At 42.5% G+C, this 25,913-nt stretch overlaps 1 protein-coding gene across 5 annotated transcripts in view; it reads right to left on the reverse strand.

Moving 5' to 3' along the window:
* The window catches only part of samd4a (sterile alpha motif domain containing 4A), a 273,565-nt gene that overhangs the window by 115,351 nt on the left and 132,301 nt on the right, over positions 1–25,913 (reverse strand). For all 5 annotated transcript variants that reach the window (XM_072489709.1, XM_072489710.1, XM_072489706.1 and 2 more), the window contains one exon: positions 14,560–14,669. In XM_072489709.1, the coding sequence (XP_072345810.1) occupies positions 14,560–14,669 (110 nt within the window). The remainder of the gene's footprint in view (positions 1–14,559; positions 14,670–25,913) is intronic.

Here is a 25,913-nt window from a genome sequence, read left to right on the forward strand (position 1 = left end):
ATATGGGTTGCCCCAAGGGAATGAATTTCAATACATGCAACTGAGGGCTTTTGCGAGGCAGTAGGTGAGGGAATTCCCGCAGCTCCCGATGCAGGAGATTCAAGATAGAGTGATCTCAGGGACATGGGTGGGGGATGGTAGGTTGCCGGATATATACAGGGAAATGTGGGACGAGGGGGAGATCATGGTGGATGAGCTGAAGGGGAAATGGGAAGAAGAGCTGGGGGAAGAGATTGAGGAGGGGCTGTGGGCTGATGCCCTACGTAGGGTAAACTCGTCGTCCTCGTGCGCCAGGCTAAGCCTGATACAATTAAAGGTTTTACACAGGGCGCATATGACTGGAGCAAGGCTCAGTACATTTTTCGGGGTAGAGGATAGGTGTGGGAGATGCTCGAGAAGCCCAGCAAATCACACCCACATGTTTTGGTCATGTCCGGCACTGCAGGGGTTCTGGGTGGGGGTGGCAAAGGTGCTTTCGAAGGTGGTGGGGGTCCGGGTTGATCCAGGCTGGGTGTTGGCTATATTCAGGGTTGCAGAAGAGCCGGGAGTGCAGGAGGCGAAAGAGGCTGATGTCTTGGCCTTTGCGTCCCTAGTAGCCCAGCGAAGGATATTGCTTATGTGGAAGGAAGCCAAACCCCTGGGCGTGGAGACCTGGATAAATGACATGGCAGGGTTTATAAAACTAGAACGGATAAAGTTCGCACTAAGGGGTTCGGCTCAAGGGTTCACCAGGCGGTGGCAACCATTCATTGACTACCTCGCAGAATGATAAAGGAAATGGAAAGGTAACAGCAGCAACCCGGGGGGGGGGAAGAAGAGAGAGAGAGCCCGGGTGGGTCCTCAGGGGTGTTTTTGTATAGATATTTGTATTAGGCTATGCATATTGGATTGTTTGATTTTATTTTTGGAGAGTTATTATTTTTGATATGGCAGTTGCCATTTAGTTTATATATTATTTATTTATTTGTTAAAAACGGCCAGTTATTTATACTGTTTTATTGTTGTAAAAAGGAAAACCTTTGTATTATTTTGTTTGGCCAAAAAATTTGAATAAAATATATATTTTTTAATAAAAAGGCTGGTGGATATATCTCAGGATAGCCAAAGGGATTCTTCCCTGGGTACTGATGAGTGAATCAGGTTCAAGGCTTTGCCTCCAATAAAACAGGTAAACAGATTCATATTTTGAGAGTATTCATGGGATTTATGAATCTGTTCGCTTGCATCAAGTTAATTTACAAAGTGACTTTGTAAACTGAGTTTTACTGTGGGAATTGTTCCTAGTTTACCTATTGAAGGGGTGGTTTATACTGGGTAATGATTTGGCAGATTTGAGGGTACGCGCACCCCAGAGAATCAAAGAGCTGGTTGATGGTCGAGAAACTGATTTTACAGGAGGAACATCCTGGATTGTTCCCAGATTATGTGGGAACTAGAGTTCAAGCTTGTATGGCTAGGCAGGATAAAGAGGAATCAATTGAGGGGAAAGATAATTTAGGTGCTCAGTCAGATGGACCATTTTCTGGGAAACTCTTTAATGACTCAGGTTAATGACCCTGAAAATAGTGACGTTGAATTATTTAACCAAGCTTCCTTGATTGAAGGCCTGTAGACAAATCCTGATTTCCAGCAATCGTCTTAGACAACATATTCCGGGGAAGAATTAAAAGGGGGTCCTGTATGCTATTACCTGAAAATTGACAGATTGATGAGGAAGTGGGTACTTCCTCAGAGACTAGCAGATATAGTGTGGACAGTCCATAGAACTTGTCCCTCCTGGATACCGCAGGAAAATTTTAAGAATTGCTCATGATATTCCAATTCATTTAGGAATAAGGAAGCTAAGTAATGAATCACTTTTATTGGCCAGGAATGCATTTAGATGTAGTTGAATTCTGCAAGATTGGGAAGCCCAGCTGCTGATTAATTCAGCTCCACTGATCCCAATAACCACTTTCAATGAACGATTCAGTAGGATTCTGGTGGATTGTGTGGGGCCCCTATCCAAAACCAATACTGGATATCAGTATCTTTTGATAATCATGGATTTGTCTAATTTGTCCCAATTCCCAGAGGTAATATTCTTAAAAATCAATACTGCAAAGATGATAATAAAAGGGTTAATTTAGTTCTTCACCAGGTATAAGTTACTCAGAGAAGTTCAACCTGATCAGGGATGAAATTTCATATCACCAGTTTTCCAGGAGACAATGTGTAGTTCAGGAATAAAGCAGACTGGATCATTTGCCTAGTCTCAGAGGACATTGGAAATATGTCATCAAACCTCAACAACGATTGTAGCTTATTTCCTTGAATGCCCTGAGGATTGGGACAAAGACATTTCTGTTTTATTATTTGGTCATTAAGCGATTCAACTGGTTCAATCCTTTTGAGTTAGTCTATCAACATGAAGTAATGGGACCACTCAAATTCGTTCAAAAGGTATGGCCCAGGAAGAAGAAACTGTCCTTTTAGACTATGGGCACGATTTTCCCACCATGTCGGCCCAGCACGGAGTAAGACGTGACGGGTGAATCATGGGAGGTGCCCAAATCGGGCTTCGCGCCAGGTGCAGAACATGCTTCCGGATTAGGCTCATATAAATATCCCAATGCCACATTCACCCAGCACCCAAGAGTCAACAGCTGCACCCGCGAGGCCTCAACCGGCGCCATTTAGTGCTGATTTCTACAATGGTAGATCAGGCATGATGCCACCTCAAGGGGTGCATCCGAGGCTAATGGAGCCCCCGGGTGATCAGGGACAGGGCACTCCGGCATCCAGTCACTGCCAGCCTGGTAGTACCAAGGTGCCCAAGCACCAGATTAACACAGCCATGGATCAGGGCCTGGTGGGGCCATGCAGCTGCCGCACTAAGTTGGGGGTGGGATGCTGAGATCAGAGCAGCCTTTCAAAAATGGCACCCTGATCTCGGAGGAGCCGGTCCTGCTCACAGATTTCCAAGTGTGGCCTTGTCAGGGCCTATACATGCCCTATATGTTCAAATTTCGAGAAATGTTGTCAAAGACGTGTGTAGTAACTCAGAAATAAGTGGGGAGGTAGGGGAACGGGAGGCAGGATGGTGGGGTGTTAGGTATTTAGTTGATTTGGTTATTTGCAGCCCTGTTGGCTTGTTTTATTTTGTGGTTGTATTTGATGTGTAAATATATAAATGCCTCAATAAAATATATATTTTTAAAAACTCAGAAATAACTTAAGGTTTCCCAAGAAGTAAATGAAAAACTGAGCAGATAGGACAGCTGAAATTTGAACTTTTAGACCTGACGGAAGTGCTAGATCTCTGCCAGATAAACTACTGAAGGCTAGATTTACTGTACCTTATATTAAAAAGACATTTAATGACGTAAACTTTGCAAATAAAGTCCCCAACAGTAAGAAACATCCTAAATATGCTGAAATGTTATTATGATTGGAAGACTGGTCAACCAGTGCCAGTACTCCAGGTGCTTAGTATATTCATATCACCATTTTTCTACTTTGAGGGTTCAAACGATGAGTCAGAGGTTGAAAGTTCTCAGATCGGACCCCTGGTAATGAAATTAGCCAATAACAAGTTTTTAAAAAATTTGGATAGAATATTACACCATCTTCCAAAGAGGTCTCAGTGTGACATAGTCAACCAAAAAATTAATCAGAAACATCTTTAGCTATGCAATGCATGACGTTGATGTGGTAAATGCTACACCCCATCAAAAACACTTACTGACTCAAACCTGGAAAACTGGCTAAATTCAGAGGAAATTAAACTTATGCTGGACAGGATATCATTGCACAAAGTCAAAGTACCGCAAGTTCTCCAGTCATACTGGCATTAAAAATATGATGGATCACTAAGATTCTGCATTGATTACAAGAATGTTAATGCTGTAATAAAAACTGACCCTTATCCAAATTACCGATTTGAGTTTTACATTTGTAAGAGTTGGAAATTCAGACTTTCGAGCAAGATCAATTTGCCAAAGGTGGCAAGTTTCACTAACAAATTGACCTAAAGAAATCTCTGCTTCTGTATCCCCAGACAACTTGTACCAACATGCTAGAATGCACGAGCTACCTTTCAGTTATAAACCAAGTAATTTCCAGACTTCTCAACCATGTTGTGTGTATCAATGATCTGTTGGCTTACAGTAACAATTGGGAAGAACATGCAGAACACCCAAGTACATTATTTGATAGACTACATAAATCTGATTTGTTGATCAATTTGGCAGAGTGAGTTTGTCAAGACCAAAGTCACCTATTTGGGACAAAGTGCGGAAAAAGATTGAGTGCTGACTGGAGGAGATAAACTTAATGCAATAATAGACTTTCCTGTCCCTAAGCAAAGTGGGAAAGACTTTGGCTCCTCCTGATGTATGTATGGGTTTTACAGGAGGTTTGTCGCAAGCGTCAGCACAGTAGTTATTCCTTTAATGAAGTGTTGAAGAAAAATTTAAAAGTTAAATCGGAAATAGTTTGTCAAACTGCTTTTGAGTGGTTGAAGGCTGTTTTAATAAATGAACCGGTTTTGGCTGTTCCAAATTCCAATAAATCATTCAAAATAGCTACTGAAACTCGTGATGTAGGAATGGTGTTGCTATGCAAATGTTACATCTAATCTTGGCTCTTCAACAATTTGAAGCACATTTTGGATAATCAAGGAGACCCCGTAATTTACGCCAATCATAATCAACTGGTGTTTTTGGAAAAGCTCTGCAAGAAGAATCTTTGATTGTTTCGCTCAAGTTTAATGCTGCAGTCCTTCAACCTAAAAATTGAACATGTTACCGGGAAAAACAATGTAAAAGCTGATGCTTTGTCCAGTTTATAAAAAGGGGGAGCAAAGGCAGGCTACTAGTTATGATAATTCCATTATGTTTGAATCCTGCTAATCCTAATTGTTACATTTACTTCATTTTGCTTTGGTTAAGCCCTTATTATTTTGCAAATAAGATGTGTAATAAGCTATTTGTTAAAATGTTTAGGATGAGAAGAAATTGAAACTGTTGTAAACAAAAACCTTTACTATGTCAAAGCTTTATTTTTTGCAAGTTTGGGGTAGGGGCTGGATACGGGAAGTGTGATAGAATCAGTGGTTTCAAAGCTTGCATTTGAGATGGAACCTAACTGGAAAAGGAAATTGAAAAAGGAAATGAATCCTTCCAGTTTCTAAGGAAACAAAGAATGGAAACCAAAATGTTTGGGTGAATGGAACAGGCTGAAAACATATGAAAGGATAGAGCCTCAAATGATGATCCTGGTGGTGCAGTACAGGCAAGCTAAAGGAGACTGAAACTGAGCATACACAAATACAGTGCTGCAACTGTTTCCGTTACTTGAAGATAACATTGGTGAATCTACACCACCCTGACCATCGTAAGCAGAATTGAGGAGGTTCTGCAGATGTGCACTATTTTTGGTGAAGACCCACAATTTGCCTGTTAAGTGTTTAATTTGCGTTGATCATGGGTTTGAGTACAGGTAGTTACCCAATGTGTGCTTTGCTCAACATCTCTGAAATTTCTTTTGTTTAAAACTATCTATTTTTCAGCACCATTCTTTCAGTAAAATAAATTAGGATTTCAGATTTATGTTGGTAAAATAATTTACTGGTCTTGATCAAGTTAATAAGAGGGGGATGTGGGTGAATGAAATACAAAATGTTAGTCTGCAGGTCCAGCAAGTAGTTATGAGGAAAATGAAATATTGACTTATTACATGTAGCATAGAGTATATGAGGTCAGGAACTTTTGCTACAACTGTACAGGGCATTGGTGAAAACACACAGAGTACTGTGTATAGATTTGCTCACCTTACTTGAGGGATACACTGGCATTTGAAGCAGCTCAGAGAAGGTTCAGTAGGCTGATCTCTGGGATGTTTACCTTATGAGGAAAGATTGAGCAGTCCATACTTACTGGATATAGAAGAATGAGAGCTGATCTTCTTGAAACATTTAAGATTCTGAGGAAGACTTGGCAGGGCAGAAGTGGAGAGGACACTTTCTCTCGAGAGGGGATATCAAGAACTAGTGGGCACAGTTTCAAAGTACAGGGTTCCCCATTAAGATGGTGAGGAGAAATTTTTCTCTCAGACAGTAGTTAGTGTTTAGCAGAGCCAATGTTGTTGCGAGGAGGGTGGTGGAGTTAGGAAAAAAAGTGTTTAGAATGATTATTTACCCGTCATTGAGCTGAAAGCAGTGTCATCAACTGGAACTGTGAACCTTGCCCATTAGGCCTCCCTACTTACCTCACTGCCTAGTTTTTCCAACATTTTCTGTTTTTATTTCAGATTTCCAGCATCTACAGTATTTTGTTTCTATTTTAGAGGTAAATGGAAAGTTGGCCTTGATTGCAAGGAGGAAGTAGTATTTTAAAAATTCTTTCATGGGATGTGGGCATCGTTGGCTAGGCCAGCATTTTTTATTGCCCATCCCTAATTGGCCTCGAGAGTGAGGTGTGGAGCTATCTTCTCGAACCGCTGCAGTCCATATGATGTAGGTACACCCACAGTGCTGTTAGGGAGGGAGTTTTAGGATTTTTACCCAGCAACAAAGGAATGGCAATATAATTTGAAGTCAGGATGGAGAGTAGCTTAGAGGAAACTTGGTGGTGGTGTTCCCGTGCATCTGCTGCGCTTGCTCTTCTAGGTGGTAGAGGTTGCGGATTTGGAAATTGCTGTAGAAGGAGAAAGGTGCTGTCAAAAGGAACAGTACAAAAGTAGAGAAGTCTTGCTACAACTGCACAGATTGAGAGGCCACAACTAAAGTACTGCAGGCAGTTCTGGCTTTATTTCAGGAGGACTATATCTGCATTAAAAATGCTCAGAACATTCACAAGGTTAATTCCAGAGATGAAACGCTTGTCTTATGCAGAAAGGAACAGCAGGTTGGGCCTATAAACACATAGGAGCGTAGAAGAATGAGAGGTGATCTTATTCAAACTTAGAAAACTTTTGAGGGGGCTTAGTAGGGTAGATGCTGGGAGATTGCACAGTTTCAGAATAAGAGGCCGCCCATTTAAGACGGAAGAAAGGAGGAATCTCTTCTGTCAGACGGTCGTTCATCTTTGGAATTCTCTACCACAGAGAATGGAGCAGGCTGAGTCATTGAATATATTGAAGACGGAGTTTGAAAGATTTTTGATCTATAGGAGAGTCAATAGAGTTATGAGGAACAGGGCAAGAAAGTGGAATTGAGGCCAAGGTCAGTCAGTTCAAGCATGATCTTATTGAACGGTGGAGCTGGCTTGAGGGGTTGCATAGCCTGTCCTGCTCTCATTACTTACATTTTTATGGGGGTAAAAAAGTGATTCTGAATCCTTGGTCTCAGCATTATAAAAACCTCACTATATTTTCCCTCAAATGATAAGCTAATGAATTGTAGGATTTCATCCAAGTTCAAAATCTGTTTTCAAAGGGCTTTGTAATAAAGGACGAATTAAAGTCGTAAAGTCGAAGAGAGAAAAAGTGATTAAAGTGCTGAGAGATAATTACAAATCATGCCTCTTGCAAGAGCTGTGAAAATACTCTCCTTCACCACAACACACCTTATATGATGTTTCTTTTTCTTTGTTTACTTATATTAAATGCATATAGAAGCTACTTGATTTTAGATGCCATTGAAACTCTCCAAAATCAAAAAGTGATTTGTGCACCAGCAACAAAAAAGGTTCATCCTATTCATCGAAACAGAAGTTAACTTTGTGTTTTCGTTTATCCAAAAACGGTAGCAAAAATATCTAATTGTCTGTTTTGGGAGTATAACTTAGTTTGGGGATTGAAGATTTAAATACAAGATAACAAGCATCTGGTTTGGGGAGGCTGGCAATAGATCTAAAGTAACTGTACTTTAAAGGACAGACTGTTGATTTAATAAAGTCAGAATTTGTAGTAAGATGTCAATAAGCAATAGGGGCTCCTCTCTTAGCTTCATAATAAAGCCAGTGCATCTGATGAGATTACGGTTATGCCCATTGGAGATAAAAAGTCATATGAATCCCTGACTCAAAGGAGTGTTTTGGAAGGTAAAGTTAATTAGTTTAAATCTCTATATGGACCATCTTGGGTGTGCCATGTTGTCCTGGATATAAATTGCAGGGAAGTTTTGGGGTTTATTGCGAGATTTTTCACAAAAAGACAGCAGCCTACATCTGGAACTGGAGCAGCTGAGAAAGAACCAGCTCCCAGTAATCAATTAAGCCTGGAAGCAGTCTTGAGAAAAGCAGAGGAGTGAGAGACATCTGCCAGCAGCTGTCGACAAGAAGCAAAGAGCTATCACAAAGCAAGGTGTGTTTTCAGAGTTAGAGTTAATAAGGAAGAAAGCAGCACACCGTGGTTTGAGCTGGGGTGTTCACAATCGTGGGGTGCTTAAGAAGGGTTGGAGATCCCCCAGCTGGATGCTAGTGGAAATACTCCAAGAAATTTCATACCTCAGAATAGCAGAAACACCGAGGAAAATCAAAAATAAATTCTTGTTAATTTGTGGCAGACCTTGGTTAGGTCCCAGAAGTAAAGGAACACTCAATATCCTGTGAGGGGAATTCTTGAGTGGTAATAACAGTACCACTCAAGTGAGTGAGTGGTAATGACTGTCCCACTGAGATTTTGGGAAATAAAGAATAAGTTTTACAAAATATAGTGTTGGTTTAGCAATAATTGCTTTGTTTAACTCATGTACAGTGGAGGTTTTTTGATTAAAATGTGAAATCTTGTGGCATAATGCCTACAGTTAGCAACTGGGAATGGGAATTTATTTTCGAAAGTTACTGGTCTCCTCTAGATCATAAAAATTTATACATAATATAAAAACAAAACACAACCAATCAGAGTAAAATCCCCCCACTCTCCACGAGATCATAGTATAACATAGTGCTGGTCTAGTATCACAAATCTGCTTTATGTCCAAAACAAACTACAGAAGGGAGATAGATCACTTGGATGCATGGTGTACCAAAAACAACCTCTCTGTAAATGTTGGCAAAACCAAGGAACTGATCATCGACTTCAGGAAGTGTCGCACACGCCGCCCCCCCCCCCCCCCCCCCCCCCCCCCAAGTATTTGCTTTGTCTGACCATTGTTCCATACTATAAACAATCACTATTTGTCAATGATTCTTTTTGTCTACTGTGTACGTACAGTGTATGTTCCCTTGGCCGCAGAAAAATGCTTTTCACTGTACTTCAGTACATGTGAAAATAAATCAATCAATCAACAATGTCATGTTAACTGAGAAAATGAAATTCTCCATTCTATGAAAAAGTATTATTACAAAGACAGGAATCATATTCAAGAGAATTGACTCTCTGAAGAGAAAGTCTGGGAACCTTTCCAGAGACCGAATTTGGTTAAAAAAAAAAAAAAAAAAATTCACACTCTACTACTGCAAAAGGAAAATAAAATTCTAAAACAAACTAAAGCAAAGATCAGTACTTGGAGCTGACCAATCCTAAAACATTCAGCCATAACTGGATGGGTGAACTACTTTAGTGCAAAATAAGAGCAAGAAATGTGTGATAATATTAAACGCAAGGGTGCCAAGATCCCATTAAGTTATTAATTAAAATAGGCTATGATAGTGAGGGGGCTAAAGTTCAGATCCCAGACAGGCTTAACTTTTTATTCTCTCTTATTATGCCCAGAAAGCACCAAAATATTTTCTCCCACCCTCCAGAGTATGGTAAGCCTAAGGCCATCCCTGTTGATCCTTCATATCGATGACAAGTCAGAAGACAAAATCTGAAATAAAGAATCGATATTCCCCCAAAATTGCACAAATTATCTAGACATTAAGGCAATTTGTTTCAATTAGCATTGTAAACATGACTGAATTTTCTCACTTCCAGTACCAAAAGCAATCTTGCATTAACAATTCATGTCCAAAAATGTGCACGTTAGGTGGATTGGCCATGATCAGTGTGCGAGGTTACGCAGATAGGGCGGGGATTGTCTAGGTAGTCCGCTCTTTCGGAGGGTTGGTGCATATTCAATGGGCTGAATGGCCTCCTTTTGCACTGATTCTATGGATTCTAATAGTCCTCAAAGGTCCATCTGTCAAGTGGAGTCTGAAAGAAGAGTTGTGGGCTCCTTGAATTTCTGGAAGCAGACTAACATCTAGCCCTTTCTCAGTGAAGCAAGCACTGTTATTCCCTCTGAGCAGGTTGTAAGGTTAGTTCTTGAAAATAGAAGAGTGAAGATGGAATACATGATAAATTATTACTGTGACAGGGACTGAAAATCTGCATTCTTGGAGTGAAATCTTAACAGTTTGACCGGAGGCCATGAAATCTCTGTAGTTTCATTTTTTTTTTAAAGTCACCTCATTGTCTTGAAGTGGACTCGTGCACACAAAAAACACTCACAGATTTACCTGCCATATTCTACAGATATGCAAGTTTTGAACAGAAAGCATAGTCATATTCTGGCATCAAAAGCAAATGCACATTGCAGCCATAGAATCATAGATTTCCTACAGTGCAGAAGGAAATCATTTGGCCCATTGAGTCTGCACCGACCCTCGGAAAAAGCACCCTACCTAGGCTCATTCTTCCGACCTATCCCTGTAACCCCACCCAATCTGCACATACAAGGACATGAAGGGGAAAGTTAGCATGGTCAATCCACCTAATCTGCACATGTTTAGACTGTGAGGAACGTGGAGCACCTGGAGGAAACACATGCAGAAACAGGGAGAAAGTGCAAACTCCACAAACGCAATCACCAAAGGTTGGAATTGAACCCTGGCACTGTGAGGCAGCAGTACCAACCACTGTGCCGCTCCCAATATGCCAACCTGCAGCCCCTAATATACCACATATACGGAGGAAGTCCTTATTTTCTTGATTACATACCTTATAGTCGTAACATTGTTGGTCAGAAACACTGACTGAAAAACCTCAGTACCCAAAGCTCAAGCCCAATTGAGTTAAAAGTAGGTGTCTTAGTTATAAAGGTCAATCACTATAGATAGTTGTGGAGCTTAGTGACAGTCAAGATAACATATGTTTAGTCCATCACTAAGTTGACAGCTGTTTTTCCAGTTGATTTCAATTTCCTGTGCTAACAAAGGTAAATGTGGGGCAATCATGCAAATCAATTTAGCTGTAAAACCTTCACAAAGGGCCAGATTGTTGTAGATGTGCTGTGCGCCAAATCTGGAGGCCATTAGAAATGGCAGATGGTGTCAGTTTCCGAGATTCCTGTTCTGAATGCAGACAATTTCCGCCAGCACAGGAAATCTGTCCTGGTTAGTTCATTGTGGGAGTAGGCATCTCAACCGCGTGCAAATTTCCTAGAGTGCAGACAGCTTCTCGGGAACTTGTGATTCATGGCCCCTTCGAGGAATCAAGAGCTAAAACCTAGATTTGGGAACTTTTTGAACGGTATATTTAAAAGTCTTATCTATGCCCCAATCATGTCCCCCATACCTGCCATCTGTTTTTCCAGGTGGCCATTTTGCAAATGCTTGACTGAGCTCCAAGATTCACTAATGGTTTCACTCAGCAGGAGGCTGTTTACATTGGCTGAAATGAAGTGTCAGCTTTGATTGATTGACATCTTTGAGGTTATATGTTATTCTTTCTTTAATCTATTTTTTCAATGTATGTTTATTTGGACAAGATTAAGGGGTGGGAAGTTGAAAATGTTTCTGGTGAAACTATGAATGGCAGTATATAGTTGAGCCATGGGGGAACATAAAAAGGACTTAGAAGCCACATAGGGACATGAAGACCACCATCACGCGGGGTGGGGGTGGCGGAAGGGAGAGCCCGAGGATTAGGAAGAAGATTCTACAAAGAAAGAGAAACATGGAAGGCCTGGCCCTCCCAAATCTCCAATTCTACCGGTGCTGGGATGGGTCAAGGAACCGGGAGCAGATTGCGTCAGAATGGAGGAGAGTCCCTGCATGGGGACATCCCTTCGAGCACTGGCCATGGCTGTACTCCCAATCCCCAGCCAGATACTCAAAAAGCCCAGTGGTAATAGCCATGCTGTAACGTGGAACCAACTGCGACATTACTTCGTCTGACCAAGATGTCTATCATGGCCCCCATCTGCAAAGATCATAAATTTAACCGCGCAATGATGGATGCCTCCTTCAAAAAGTGGAGACAGGACAAAGGAACACCTACGGTAGGAGACATGTGCTTAGAAGGCAGAGTAGCGACCTTAGGGGAACTAATGGACAAGCTCCAGCTCCTGAAAGGGAACGCACAACCATATCAAGAACTTCCTCTGCAAGGAAACAATGGCATTCCCCAGACACCAAAACACTCACTATTGGACAGACTACTGAATGCGGAGATGGGAACTGTGCGGACATGTATGGATGACTGCTGGAGGAGGTACGCTCACCCCTGGTTGAGACAAGAGAAAGGTGGTAAGAAGAGCTAGGCAGGGAGATGGGGAGGGCTTTGGATCGAAACACTGCACAGGGCAAATGCCACCTCTATGTGCGCAGGGTTAAGCCTAAAGCAGTTAAAGGTGGTGCCCAGGGCGCATCTAATCAGGAGAAGAATGAGCGGATTCCTCTCGGAGGTGGGGGATAAGTGTGAACAGTACCAGGGTGACCTGGATAACCACGCCCAAATATTCTGGTCTTGCCCCAGATTTGTTGGGTACTGGACGTCCTTCTTTGAGATCATGTCCAGGGTTTTGGGGGTGAGGGTGGAGCCTTGTCCATTGGTGGCGGTCTTTGGGGTATCAGAACAGCCAGAGCTCTTCATGGGAAGAGGGGCAGACGCACAAGCCTTTGTCTTCCAGATCGCCCACCGGGGTCTCCTGCTTGGCTGGCAATCGGCAACATCACCCAAAGATGACTGTCCGACCTGACGGAATTTCTCAAAACAGAGAAAATAAGATATGCGAGATCAGAGGGAGGCTTCCACAGCACATGGAGGGTGATCACCAACATGTTCCAGACCTGTTCGCAACCAGCAACCAACAACAACCTGGGGGTGGGGGGCAATCAGAAAAGATCATAAAACAAAGGGGAATGGGAGGGGCAGCAGGAAAGAGGGAGAGGGGGCAGGAGAGGTGGGGGGGAATTTACAGATCCTGTTTTGACTTTCATTTTTATTTAGGCTAAACAAATGCACCCTGTAATATACGTTTTACTTGCATAAGTGCATAATAATTGAAATCACTGTTGTGTTGTAATTTTTGAAGCACATGTTTTTTTTGTCTTGTTCTGAAACTGTCGATATAAAATGTGAAAAGCTCAATAAAAACACTTTGGGGGGAAAAAAAAGGTATTGGTCATAAACCTCCTGTCCTTTGAAGCTGAAGCAGAACCCTGAAAGAAGTCAGAGATGAAAATGCACTTGTATATCTTAAAGAGAAAAATATAAACAAAGCTGAGATGCCTTAGGAATCAAAGATTTTGAATGGTGGAGATAGCGTCAGGCAGAGATAAAGGCATGACTGAGGAAAGCCAAACTCGAAGGCCTGATCAAAAACAAAAGACTTTCCTCACTATAGCCCTCTTTATCTGAAAAATCTCAAATATTTCAAGTACAATGAATTGTTTTTGAGTGCGTATTATGCAGACAAGTTCAGCACCTATTCCACACAACTCCTCACACAAACAGAAATGACTCAGGACAATCTCTGGTTAGGGAGGGAATGGTGACCCTGACACAAGGAGAATTCTGCTCTTCTTCAAATAGTGCCATGGAATCTTCAACATCCACCTGAGCTATCAGATTGGACAAGGCACTGGTGAAACACCTGCAGTGCTGTATTGAGGCAACAGTGCAGATTACGTGCTCAAGTCTTGGAATCTACCATGAAATCATGACTTTGAATCAAAAGGCAAAAATGAGAAACTGGCCCCCATTAGATATTGATAACTGGAAAAACAGTGAAACAGAGAAACAGGTCAGCATGAAAACTTGCATAGAACTACAGCTACAGGAAAATAAATATGGCAAGTCAAATTATTTTCAAATGTCAATAGTATAATTCTCTCCTGTCAGTCAGGACAAGAGGTTATGTCCCACTCTAGACACCTGAACACAAACTATCAGGACAACGTGTACTGTATTGAAGGAGATTTGTAGAAGAGGCATTAAATTGAGTTTGCTCTCCGTGATTACATAAAGAATTCCATGAACTGATTTGAACAGCAAAGGAGCTCTCTGAGCATCCAGGCCAATATTCATGCCTGAGCCAAATAAAAAACATGTTCACTTTTTCTCATTATTGTTTTTGAGAGGTCTGGCTGCGTGTAAACTGGGTAAATTAGAACAGCGATTACGTCCTATATGTATTTCATTGGCTGTGAAGCACTTTGGAATATCCAGATGTTGTTATTATAACACTATATAAAATGCAAGTTCTTTCTTTTTTGAAGAGACAGACAGATTTCTGATCAATTACTAGAATCCAAGGATATTTTTTTCTCCAAACAGTAAGGATCTCAGTCATACATATAAACACGTAAATGAGGAACGGTAAAGAAATGCAGCTTGTTCAAAAGAAAAAATACAACTTCAATCATCAAATGACACTAAAATTAACATTTTATATCAGTTCAGGTAATGAGGAATTAATCAACATACCTGTGCTTCTAGCTGTACTTCTGTAAGTGCCATCATTTCTTCATATGTTAGCTGTGAGAATAGAGCTGCATACTTATGCAGACGTAAACTTTTTAGCCAAGCGGGAACATCTGTAATTAAAATGTTATCAGCTTTACTGGAGTTTAATATCTACATTTTGTACTAACAATGTATTCATCATCTTTTTTAATTATAAAGGCTAATTTTCAAATTTTACAATATATTAAGAACTTTCTATTATAAGCAGTCAATATGATGCTACACAAGGACCATACCAATCCACCTGCTGCTCGCTTCCCAGCATGACAGTCTGTATGACTAAATTCACCATGTCAAGAAATAACAACAGAGACCCTATGGCAGTAGTATTGGAACCAACACGCTACCATTAAAAAACACTTTCTCATCACAGATACCACAGCTCGCCCACCCAGCTTCAAACTGCCGTGACAAAATTGGTCACTCCTCAACTGTTGTCGCACCCGGACTGCAACTGTGGTGCACCCTAATCAATTAACTCACATCACTGAAAACTGTCTCTTCATAAAATTCAGCGGAGGACTCATAGCCACGGAGGAAACTATTGCCTGGCTAGGAGATAACTGTACATGCTAAAAAAGAAAATGATCTTATTTACGAACATTTAAGCACTAGAGCTACCAAATCCACTTTGCATACTATGTCACTAGCTAAATTACCTCGGCATCATCAGCAGATTGTCCAGACCAATATCAGGTGAGCTGACACAACTCATCTGCTGTCAAATACTTTCTAAATTTAGCACAGTTTGTATCATTTTGCATAGCATGTTCCAATCTTTGCTGAGGGGAAAATAATATTTAGTTGAACAGCCTTTCATGAAAGGCAAGGTTATATCTTGGGCAGCACGGTAGCATAGTGGATAGCACAATTGCTTCACAATTCCAGGGTCCCAGGTTCGATTCCGGCTTGGGTCATTGTCTGTGCGCAGTCTGCACATCCTCCCAGTGTGTGCGTGGGTTTCCTCGGAGTGCTCCGGTTTCCTCCCACAGTCCAAAGATGTGCAGGTTAGGTGGATTGGCCATGATAAATTGCCCTTAGTGTCCAAAATTACCCTTAGTGTTGGGTGGAGTTACTGGGTTATGGGGATAGGATGGAGGTGTTGACCTTGGGTAGGGTGCTCTTTCCAAGAGCCGGTGCAGACTCGATGCGCCGAATGGCCTCCTTCTGCACTGTAAATTCTATGATAATCTCGGATGATAAACAATTATATATAAATTTCACGCCATGTTTGTAGACATAAAAATGTTTAATTACAGTAATTAAAAAACTGTTTGGAACTCCAACCATAGAATTTTTAAAAATCTTGAATAGTAAAGTGCGAGTTTAAACATTTCCATGTAAAAAGCAGAATAGTATTTTCTTTGTATTGTGATAAATGTAAGCAATTGTCATTTTTTTTGCAGTAATGGTATTAAAATTTTGGTTCAAATGCATACAGAAAATACGACTCCTAGAGCTGCGATTAAGGGGTCGCAAAAGTGAGATATCATTAATTTGCAGGTGAAGTGTTCTGTTAATAGATCTCGAGAACCATTCACTTGTTTACAGCTAGCTAGTAAATGGGGCATTGTTTACATTTGAAGGAACCCTGGGGTGTAGATAATTTGAGGGGTAGTGTGTTTGGTCTTGGTTAAACAAGTCAAGGGACATCCTGTAAGAGACAAAGAAATGCCTTTCTGCTTTGGGTACAGATGATGTAGTTAATGGGAGGAGCCAGGTCTGTCTGAACAGGTCAGTAGGTCTTCGAACTTTCATATGAACAGAGATATTTCAGTTTGGTCCTGAAACGTTCGCTGTCCAAAGGTTTGTGCACAGAGAAAAGTAAGTAGAAACCGGGTTGTTAATGATGAGTGGTATTTGGAATATATTGGTTTGCGTAACTGGAACATAGTGAGAGGTTTAGGAAGTTACAGGGTTTCTTCTTTTTTTTAAGAACTGTTGTAACTGTTATAGTAAAGTTTTTTCTTTCTTGCTAATGTTGTTAATTCAGTGTTTAAATTAAACTTTTTTTCAAACATAAAAGATACCCAATTATCCAATTGTTTATTGGATAAACATATGGATGATAATGGCATAGTGTAGGTTAGATGGCTTTTGTTTCGGTGCAACATCGTGGGCCGAAGGGCCTGTACTGCGCTGTATTGTTCTATGTTCTATGTTCTATGTTCTATACCCATGAAACGTTTCCTCACAAGTTTTACAAATTGTAAATAGTTCAGTTCTCATCCGGGATCCTAGCAAAATAGTGATAATTGCATTATTCACATATCTAGAATAAACAGACCATCAAGTCTGAGTACAATCCAGTAGAAGATCTGCCTCCTAATCATATGGTCCCATATTTGGACCTCAGGACACTACTTCATAAGAACATAAGAAATAGGAGCAGGAACATGCCATTCATAAATTTATCTATCATAAATACATGCCAATTCTGCTTGCTCTATTAAAAGATTTTGATATTTTTCCAATGACAGATGTCTGGCTACCTGACATAGTTCCCCCTTGTCTCTCTTCCCCTTTTCATGAATAGAAGAGTTAAGTTTGTTCCTTCCAACCCGTGGGAACATTCTAGAATCTAAGAAATTAGATTAAAACCAATTTATCCAACATTTTATTAAACATGCCAGGGAATTGGCCAAATTTTAGTCCCATTAATTTCTGTGGTACTGTTTCTTCACAATTTTCTTAAAGTTCCTCACTTGGAATCCCACTATTTCCAGAATTGTATTCTACATGTTTTCTATCATGAACACAGATACAAAGTATTTGTTTAATGTCTCTACGATGTCCTTATTCTCCATTATAATTTTCCTTGCCGATCTCTAAATGACAGACATTTATTTTCACTCCTCTTTCTTTTTTTTCTCTTTCTTCATCAATTTCCTGGTTATCCTTCGCTGAACTGTCCTCAAATCCTCAGGCTTACTGCTCTTTTGGGCAACCGGTTGCCTCTTTTTAATAATAATATAATAATCTTTATTAGCTCACATGTAGACTTACATTAACACTGCAGTGAAGTTACTGTGAAAATCACGTAGTCGTCATACAACCTGTTCGGGTACACCGAGGGAGAATTCAGAATGTTCAATTCACTTAACAAGCATGTCTTTCGGGACTTGTGGGAGGAAACCAGAGTACCTGGAGGAAACACATGCAGACACGGGGAGAACATGCAGACTCGCACGGTGACCCAAATTGGGAATTGAAACCGGGTCCCTGGCGCTCTGAAGCAACGGTGCTAACCACTGTGCTACCGTGCCCAATACCATCATTAACTTATTTTGTTAATCATACTTGGACCACTTTTTCTGTGGGTTTTTTCCTTATTCCGTCACTCAGATCTGTTGACCACTATTAAAAATAAACCATGGGGGGGGGGGGGGTGCAATCAGATGGGATGAGCGCAGGAGGGACTAGACTTTTGCTCCTCCTTTTTTAAAAAACATTTTTATTCAAGGCTGTTCAACAAAAATATAAATATACAAAATATCAAAAGAACCAAAAAGCATCAGAAGAACATCACATCAACCCAACAAACAACCCCAACACCGAATCCCAACCATGTCTTGCCTTCCCCGTTTTAACCCCCTCACTGACCCCCCACTTATCCTTGAAGAAATCAATGAACGGCTTCCACCTCCGAGTGAACCCTTCAACCGTCCCTTGCAGAGCGAACATTATCTTCTCTAACTGCAGGAATTCTGCCTAGTCGCACACCCACACCCCTGTCTTCGGTGACTCCGAATCCCTGCAACATAATAAAATCCGACTCCGGTGTATCAGGGAGGCAAAGGCCAATACATTTGCATGCGCACATGCGCCACCCCTGCACTCCCGGGCCTTCCGACACAACAAACCTCACCACTTCCGGACTCGGGGGCACCCGCACTCCCAGAACCTCGGACATAACATCTGAGAACCCCAGTCAGAACTCACTCAATCTTGGACACGCCCAAAACATGTGGATGTGATTCATGGGGGCCCCGCGCACCGCCCAGACCCATCTTCCACCCTCTCAAAAAGGCTGCTCATCCTCACCACCGTCATGTGGGCCCTATGCACTACTTTCAACTGGATGAGGCTCAACCTCGCACATGAGGTTGCATTCACCCTCCACAAAGCCTCAGCCCATGTCCGGGCCCCACCTCCTCTCCCATTTGTGTTCAACATCCTCCACCAGGGCACCCTCACATTCCATCAGTTCCTTGTAAATATCCGACATTTCCTCCTTTGACAGAAGCTCATCTTGCAGCACCAGAGGTGGCAACCCTGGGAAAGACAACATCTCGTTCCTCACAAAATCCCGAACCTGCAGGTACCTAAACCCATTCTCCTTCGGAACTCATTATTTCCCCAACTGCTCTAGCCCTGTAAATTTGCACCCGATTAACAAGTCCCTAAAGTACTCAATCCCCGCCTGCCACCACTCCCAGAACCTCGCATCCAATCCCGCTGGCACAAACTTATGGTTATCACAAATAGGTGCCCACAATGACACTGCCCCATACCCTCAAGGCCAAACCACCATTGGACTAATGGAATACCTGGCCTGTGAGAACGGCAGATGCGCCAACAATAAAGCCCTAAAGATTATTCCCCTACACAATGCCGTCTCCACCCATGCCCAAATCAACTTTTCCTCCACGGCCCATTTCCTCACCATCACAATGTTTGCAGCCCAATAATAATTTAGCAAATTTGGAAACACCAGCCCCACCCCCATTGGGCCTTTCCCGCCCACACAAACACCCAAATTAACCCATTAACTTTCGTGAAAAACTACTTCGGGACAAAGATTGGGAAGTTCTGAAACATGAACAGAAATCTAGGCAGCATAGTCATTTTACGGTCTGCATCCGTCATGCTAGCGACAGCGGCAAAACATCCCAAGAAGCCAGACAACGAAATAGGATTAAAAACAGAGACAAAGGGGAATGGTAATGCTGTAAGGGGCCTGCCTGCAAGCAGGACAATGGGATGGTCATAGCCCCATGCAGATGTAAATGACTTTGCCTCCACCAGAGCAGAATCCAATCAACATCCCATCAACATAGCGAGGTGAGAATAGCAGCGATCTCCGGAGCAGATGGAGGACTTTGAAAATCTTCACAAGGGAGCTCAACCTCGTTATCTCAAAAAGCAGACTGGAGGCGGACCTAGGGGAGGTACTCCCATCTTGACAGGTCTGACCGGCTCAAAGGGGGCAGGACCAGCGGGAACTTTAAACCTTATGGATTCAATGCAAAAGGGGCTGGCCGAACACAGGAAAAAGCCAGGTAAAACGGATATAAAAGGGGCTGTGTTTCGATTGAGGGGCTCTTGGCTTGACCTCTCCACCTTTGACTTGACCTCCGGCAGCCTGTGACCGCAAGTACCCTGCAGCAGCTTGCGAAACTCCCTTGACTTTGATAGTGGTTGAGGCTTTGGGGCAGGGGGCTTGATTTGTGTTTTGTGCCATTGCTAAAATTGTGTAACAATAAGATTTTACGTTGTGTCCGTTATAGTACTTCCTGAATAGACATAGTTGTGTTAGAGCTTAAGATTTTATTATAATTTCTTCTGTTTGATGATTTTGACCTGGGTTCTGCAATAAACCTCGATTTGCTGATAATTGGAGTCGTTTAAATTCTTCAATCTCTCACCAGCGATCTCTGACCAAGTCATTGTTAAGATATTCCTCACCTTAATTCCGGGGTGGAGAATCTAGGGTCATCTTGAACGATTCGAACCAGTTCACTCAGGACAGGCTGCTGGTTAGGTAATAAACAGCAGTGTCCTATTCTCTCTCTTGGGAAAGCTACTCCAGCGAAGTAGGAACCGGGTGGGTGTTGTACCACCGGCAAGAGAGAGAATCACCTGGGCATTGGTGGGGGTCTGGATATCTGTGTGATATAAGCCTCAGGCTTCCGGTTAGGGATAAACGGCAGGCTTGATTCAGTGCTCTCTCCCGCGGAGGTGTCCCAGTGCGGCATCCCCTGGCCTCTGAAGTTTCAGTGCCAGCTGGAGGGAAACACACACAGATACTCAAACCCCAGATATCGGCCCAGTAGTGGAGTAGCAGAGATGGAACCCTCTACACTTATGTCAAACATTATTTCACTGATGGCTTGACAACTTGATTCAATTTTAGGAAGCTTGCAAAAGTAACTTGGAATGACTAGAATTTTTTCTTGCTTCATCCTCTGCCCCAGATGAACATCACAGGTGGGGCAGTACATATTTTATAATCAGATACATCAGAATATATTGACACTCACAACTGGTGGTTATTACTGGTGTAGGAAAATTAATATTCTACTAATTATAGTGTGAAAAGTCATTTTCATATTTTAAAACCCTTTTATTGACATTATTTCACTGGGGATTCCAACTGAGATTTATCCAGCAATATTACTGTAAATATTATGGAGCTCACTGATATTGGTACAGCTACCTTCAGATTAATATTTTCCAAACATAAACCGTGGTAGATGATAGCAAAATTATTAAGCAGCACTTGGGGAAAGAGTTGAATTTATGTAACTCTGAAATCCAGATTCTCCTTTAAAATGCACAGAAGACTATGTGCAATGTACTGTGAACATAAAGCACACTTGAAACAACAAAATAAACAGCTTCCATTGAATTTACTTCTACTTGCCTACTCCTAGGACCGGACTGCAAATATTAGAATGGAAAGGTGTGGGTGAGTTGCCAAGTTGCCACATTGAATAGGTCTGTATCCACATGCAGCAAGACCTGGACAACATTCAGGCTTGGGCTACCAAAAGAGAAAATGCTGAATATCTCAGCAGGTCTAGCAGCATCTGTAGAGAGAGAAAACAGCTAACGTTTTGAGTCCAGATGACCTTTTGTCAAAGCTTGGGCTGATAAGTGGCAACAACGATCTCAAACGCGAGAATCTAACCAGCTCCCCTTACCATTCACTGGCATTACCAATACTGAATCCCCCACCATCAACATCCTGAGTGTTCCATTGACCTAAAACTGAACTGGACCAACCTTATAAATACCGTGGATACCGTGGCTACAAGGGCAGTTTAGAGGCTGGGAATTCTGCAGGGAGTTAGTCTCCTCCCGACTCCCTGAAGCCTGTCCACCATCTACAAGGCACAAGTCAGGGGTGTGATGAAATCCTCTCCACTTGCCTGGGTAAGTGCAGCTCAAGAAGTTCAACATCATCCAGGTCAAAGCAGCTTACTTGACCTACCATCTTAAACATTCACTCCCTCCACCACTGATACACAGTGGCAGTGTCGCACATAAAATGCACTAAACAAGCCTCTTTTGACCAACACAGTCCAAACTTGCGACCTCTTATCACCTAGAAGGACAAGGAAAACAGATGCATGGGAACACTGTCACCTGAAAGTTCCCCTCCCAACCTTCCCGACTTGTAACAATGTCGCCATTCCTTCACTATCGCTGGATCAGAATCCTTGAACTTCCTTCCCAACAGCTCCGTTGATGTTCCAGTACCAGGTGGATTGCAGCAGTTCAAGATGATGTCTCACCACCACCTTTTCAAGGTTGGCAGCAAATTAGGGTTGGCAGCAAATGCTGGCTTTGTCAGGGACACCCACATCTCATTAAAGAATTTTTAAAAAATTGTCTGGAAAATGCCTAATTTTGTGTTTGCGCAATATGAAAGAGATCTTGTGCAATTAAATATGTAGGGGGCTCCTCTTCCTAGAGAAACCCATTCTCTATCTATATTGTTAATAGTTTGAGAATCTAATAATTTAACATGAATTAGTCAAAACTAATTAGTTTGAAAAATAGTAAAGGTCTGGAACTATTGGTCAGCAACAGAGCATAAATAAACCCCACAGGCCATTCAATTAGATCATGGCTGATCTGTATTTGGCTTGGTTTAGTAGCCCACAATATTCTTGCCCAAGAAACATCTACCAATCTCATCTCGAATTCACAGCCTCCACAAATCTTTGGGATAGTTCCAGATTTCTACAATCCATTGAGTGAAATGCTTCCTGACATCACCCCTAACAGGCTCTCTCTGATATTACGGTTGAGGCCCCTTCTTTTTGGATTCCAGTGCTGGAGGAAACAGTTTCCATCACACTTTTAATTCTATTAATCATCTTATTTTTGCAGTTAAATCACCCCATGGCTTTCCATACTCATGGGAACACAAGCCCACTGTGTAGGCCCTTTTAGTCATAGCATCATTCTCATGAATTTGTGTTGTCCCCTTGCAAGGTCAACATATTGTTCGGAGGTGTGATGTAATGAACACTGTACTCTAAATGAGGTCAAATCAGGGCTTTGCATCTCTTCAAATAATTTAAACTAAACAAGTCACCAGTAAATAAATACATTTCAGTCCTGTCTGGTAAAATCGATTCTAGGCATTCAACACATTTAACATGCAAAATATCTCAAGGCATTTTATAGAGCTACAATAAATGAAACCAGAGGCAAGATAGGGGGGGGAAGAGGAGAAGAGAGAGAGAGAATGATTGAAGGCGTGGGCAAAACTATGTTGTTTCAGCATATTTTTGTAAGGAGTGAAGTTTGGATACAGGCTTGCATTAATAAACAGTCACGGCATATTGCATTTAAAAAGGTCATTATCAAGGTGCTTCACAGAAGCATAATAACTAAAACTGATGCTGAACCAGATGTGAAACGACTAAAAGTTACCCGGATTCAGGGAGGCGCAGAGTTAGATGAGTGGAGGGAGACAATTCCAGAGTGCAGGACTTATAATTGAAGCCATGTTTGCCAAAGGTGGGACAAAGAGATGACACGAGGCCAGAGATTTTGAGGGACCGTGAAATTGCAGACTGTGTCACCATGAAGCAGCACTTGGATAAGACGACGAGCCAAAATTGAATCCTGGAGGCCCTGTGACAACCATGCAGGGTGGAAAGAGAAACCTACTAAAGGTGGTTTAGGAGCAAATAGTTAAGAGTAGAACAAATGAGGGAAGTCACATGCAGATGGACAGAAGACACCTTGAAATGTTATTTTTCAGATATCCAGTTGATAAATCTGAAACCCAGAATCAGTCTCTACTTGGAACAGATTTATTCCAGAGTGATCTTAAGACCTCACTCTACTTGGGTCATTAAGTGTCTCTGTATACGTGTTCAAGTAACCATCTAATCAATGCTAATCCTTATGTACTTAACCTCAACTGATGCAATTAACACTAAAGGAGATATGTGGTCCATGGAAAATCAGACAGGTTGAAAAGAAAATGTTTTACACATGGAATGTCATAAGTGACATTGCGCAAGGTCAGCTCAGTGCTGCGACAAGGACGAAAATCAAATGTTTAAATTTCTGTCCATTTCCAACATTAAGAGTTCAGTTACACTGGTGTCAACATATACAATATTTGCTGCTCACAAACAAACTTGTAGTTCATTATGAATTCAGTAATTCAATACATTTCAAGAGTGTTATGGTAGTCTATTTGTGCACGCTGGAAGTCCTTCAAAAACTAAACTGGGCATATTCTTAAAGTCTAACATCAATAATTGGGCATTTATTCTTGCTGGAATTAACATAAGAGGGCAAGAGTATTTCCTGATTTATGCGGTGTCTGCTTTATTCACCAAAATGAGTGTATTGAGAAAAATGCATTTCTTAAAAAGTACTACTCAAGACCAATGTTAACTAAGCTGTACGGGACTTCCGGGTGCGGCGATGACCAGCTGAGTCGCACGTTTCGGCAGCTCCCTGTGAAACGGACTTTTGGGCTCTTGATAGGAGCCCCAACGGCAATTTTAACGGCTGAAAACACCGTGCGGTAAACCAGAAGGGTGTTCCCCCTGGACACGGATGGAAAAAGGAGAGGAAAGTGGCCGGATTGCAGCGGATCCTTTGGAACAACGGCAAGGAAGGCAAGCAGAAACCAAGATGGCGTCGGAAGGTGGCAGTTACATATGGGGCCCTGAACAACAAGAGTTTTTGAAACGCTGCGTGGAGGAGATAAAAAAGGAAATGAAGAAAGAGTTGTTGGCCCCGATATTACAGGCGATTGAAGGGCTGAAAGAGGAACAAAAGACCCAGGAGCAGGAGCTTCGGGTCGTGAAGGCGAAAGCAGCAGAGAATGAAAACGACATACAGGGCCTGGTGGTGAAGTCGGAGATACAGGAGGCACACCAGAAACGATCTGTGGAGAGGTTGGAGGCACTGGAAAATAACGCAAGGAGGAACAACTTGAGGATTCTTGGCCTTCCTGAAGGTGTGGAGGGGGCGGACGTCGGGGCATATGTGAGCACGATGCTGCACTCGTTAATGGGAGTGGAGGCCCCGACGGGTCCGTTGGAGGTGGAGGGAGCATACCGAGTTATGGTGCGAGGACCGAGAGCAGGAGAAGCTCCCAGAGCCATAGTGGTGAGATTTCTCCGTTTTAAGGATAGAGAAATGGTCCTTAGATGGGCGAAGAAAACTCGGTGTAGTAAATGGGAGAACGCGGTGATCCGCGTCTATCAAGATTGGAGTGCGGAGGTGGCGAGAAGGAGGGCGAGCTTTAATCGGGCCAAAGCGGTACTTCACAAAAAAAAGATAAAGTTTGGAATGCTGCAACCGGCAAGACTGTGGGTCACATATCAAGGGAGGCACCACTACTTTGAGACGGCGGATGAAGCGTGGATTTTTATTGTAGAAGAAAAATTGGAATGATTGGACTACGAAAATGAACGTTTGGACAAAGTGGTGGGACGAGTGGGGGGGGGGGGGCGAAGAGGGATTGTATGATTAATCCTGCGGTATGGTAACTTTTCTTTCTCCCACAGGTGGTGATGGGGGGAGGTGGGGAGGGAGAGGAGATGGGGCGTTGGCCATGGGAGGCGGGGCCGAGGGAGAGGCGCGGGCTTGGTTCCCGCGCTATGATAATTATGGCGGGAATAGAGAAGCAGGAAGGAGGGGGCGCCGCACGGGGCGAGCCGTGATCACGGGGGGAAGCCGAGGTCAGCCAGAGTTTGCTGACTTCTGGGAGCAACATGGGGGGAGTAATTACGCTAGCGGGGGGTCTAGCGGGGGGGGGGGGGGAGGGGGGAATTACTGGGTTGCTGCTGCTGGGGAAAGGGGGGAGTGGGTGCGGGAAAGGATGGGCGGGGGGGCACCGTCTGGGAGAAATACAGCCGCGTGGGAACTGGGCGAGAAGCTGGAAAAAGATGATGGCTAACCGGCAAGGGGGGGGGGGTGGGAAGCCCCCCACCTCGGCTGATCACGTGGAACGTGAGGGGGCTTAACGGGCCGATAAAGAGGGCACGAGTACTCGCACACCTTAAGAAACTTAAAGCAGATGTGGTCATGTTACAGGAAACGCACCT

This window comes from Scyliorhinus torazame, chromosome 2 (assembly GCF_047496885.1).
Source record: "Scyliorhinus torazame isolate Kashiwa2021f chromosome 2, sScyTor2.1, whole genome shotgun sequence".
In the NCBI taxonomy this organism is placed as follows: domain Eukaryota; kingdom Metazoa; phylum Chordata; class Chondrichthyes; order Carcharhiniformes; family Scyliorhinidae; genus Scyliorhinus; species Scyliorhinus torazame.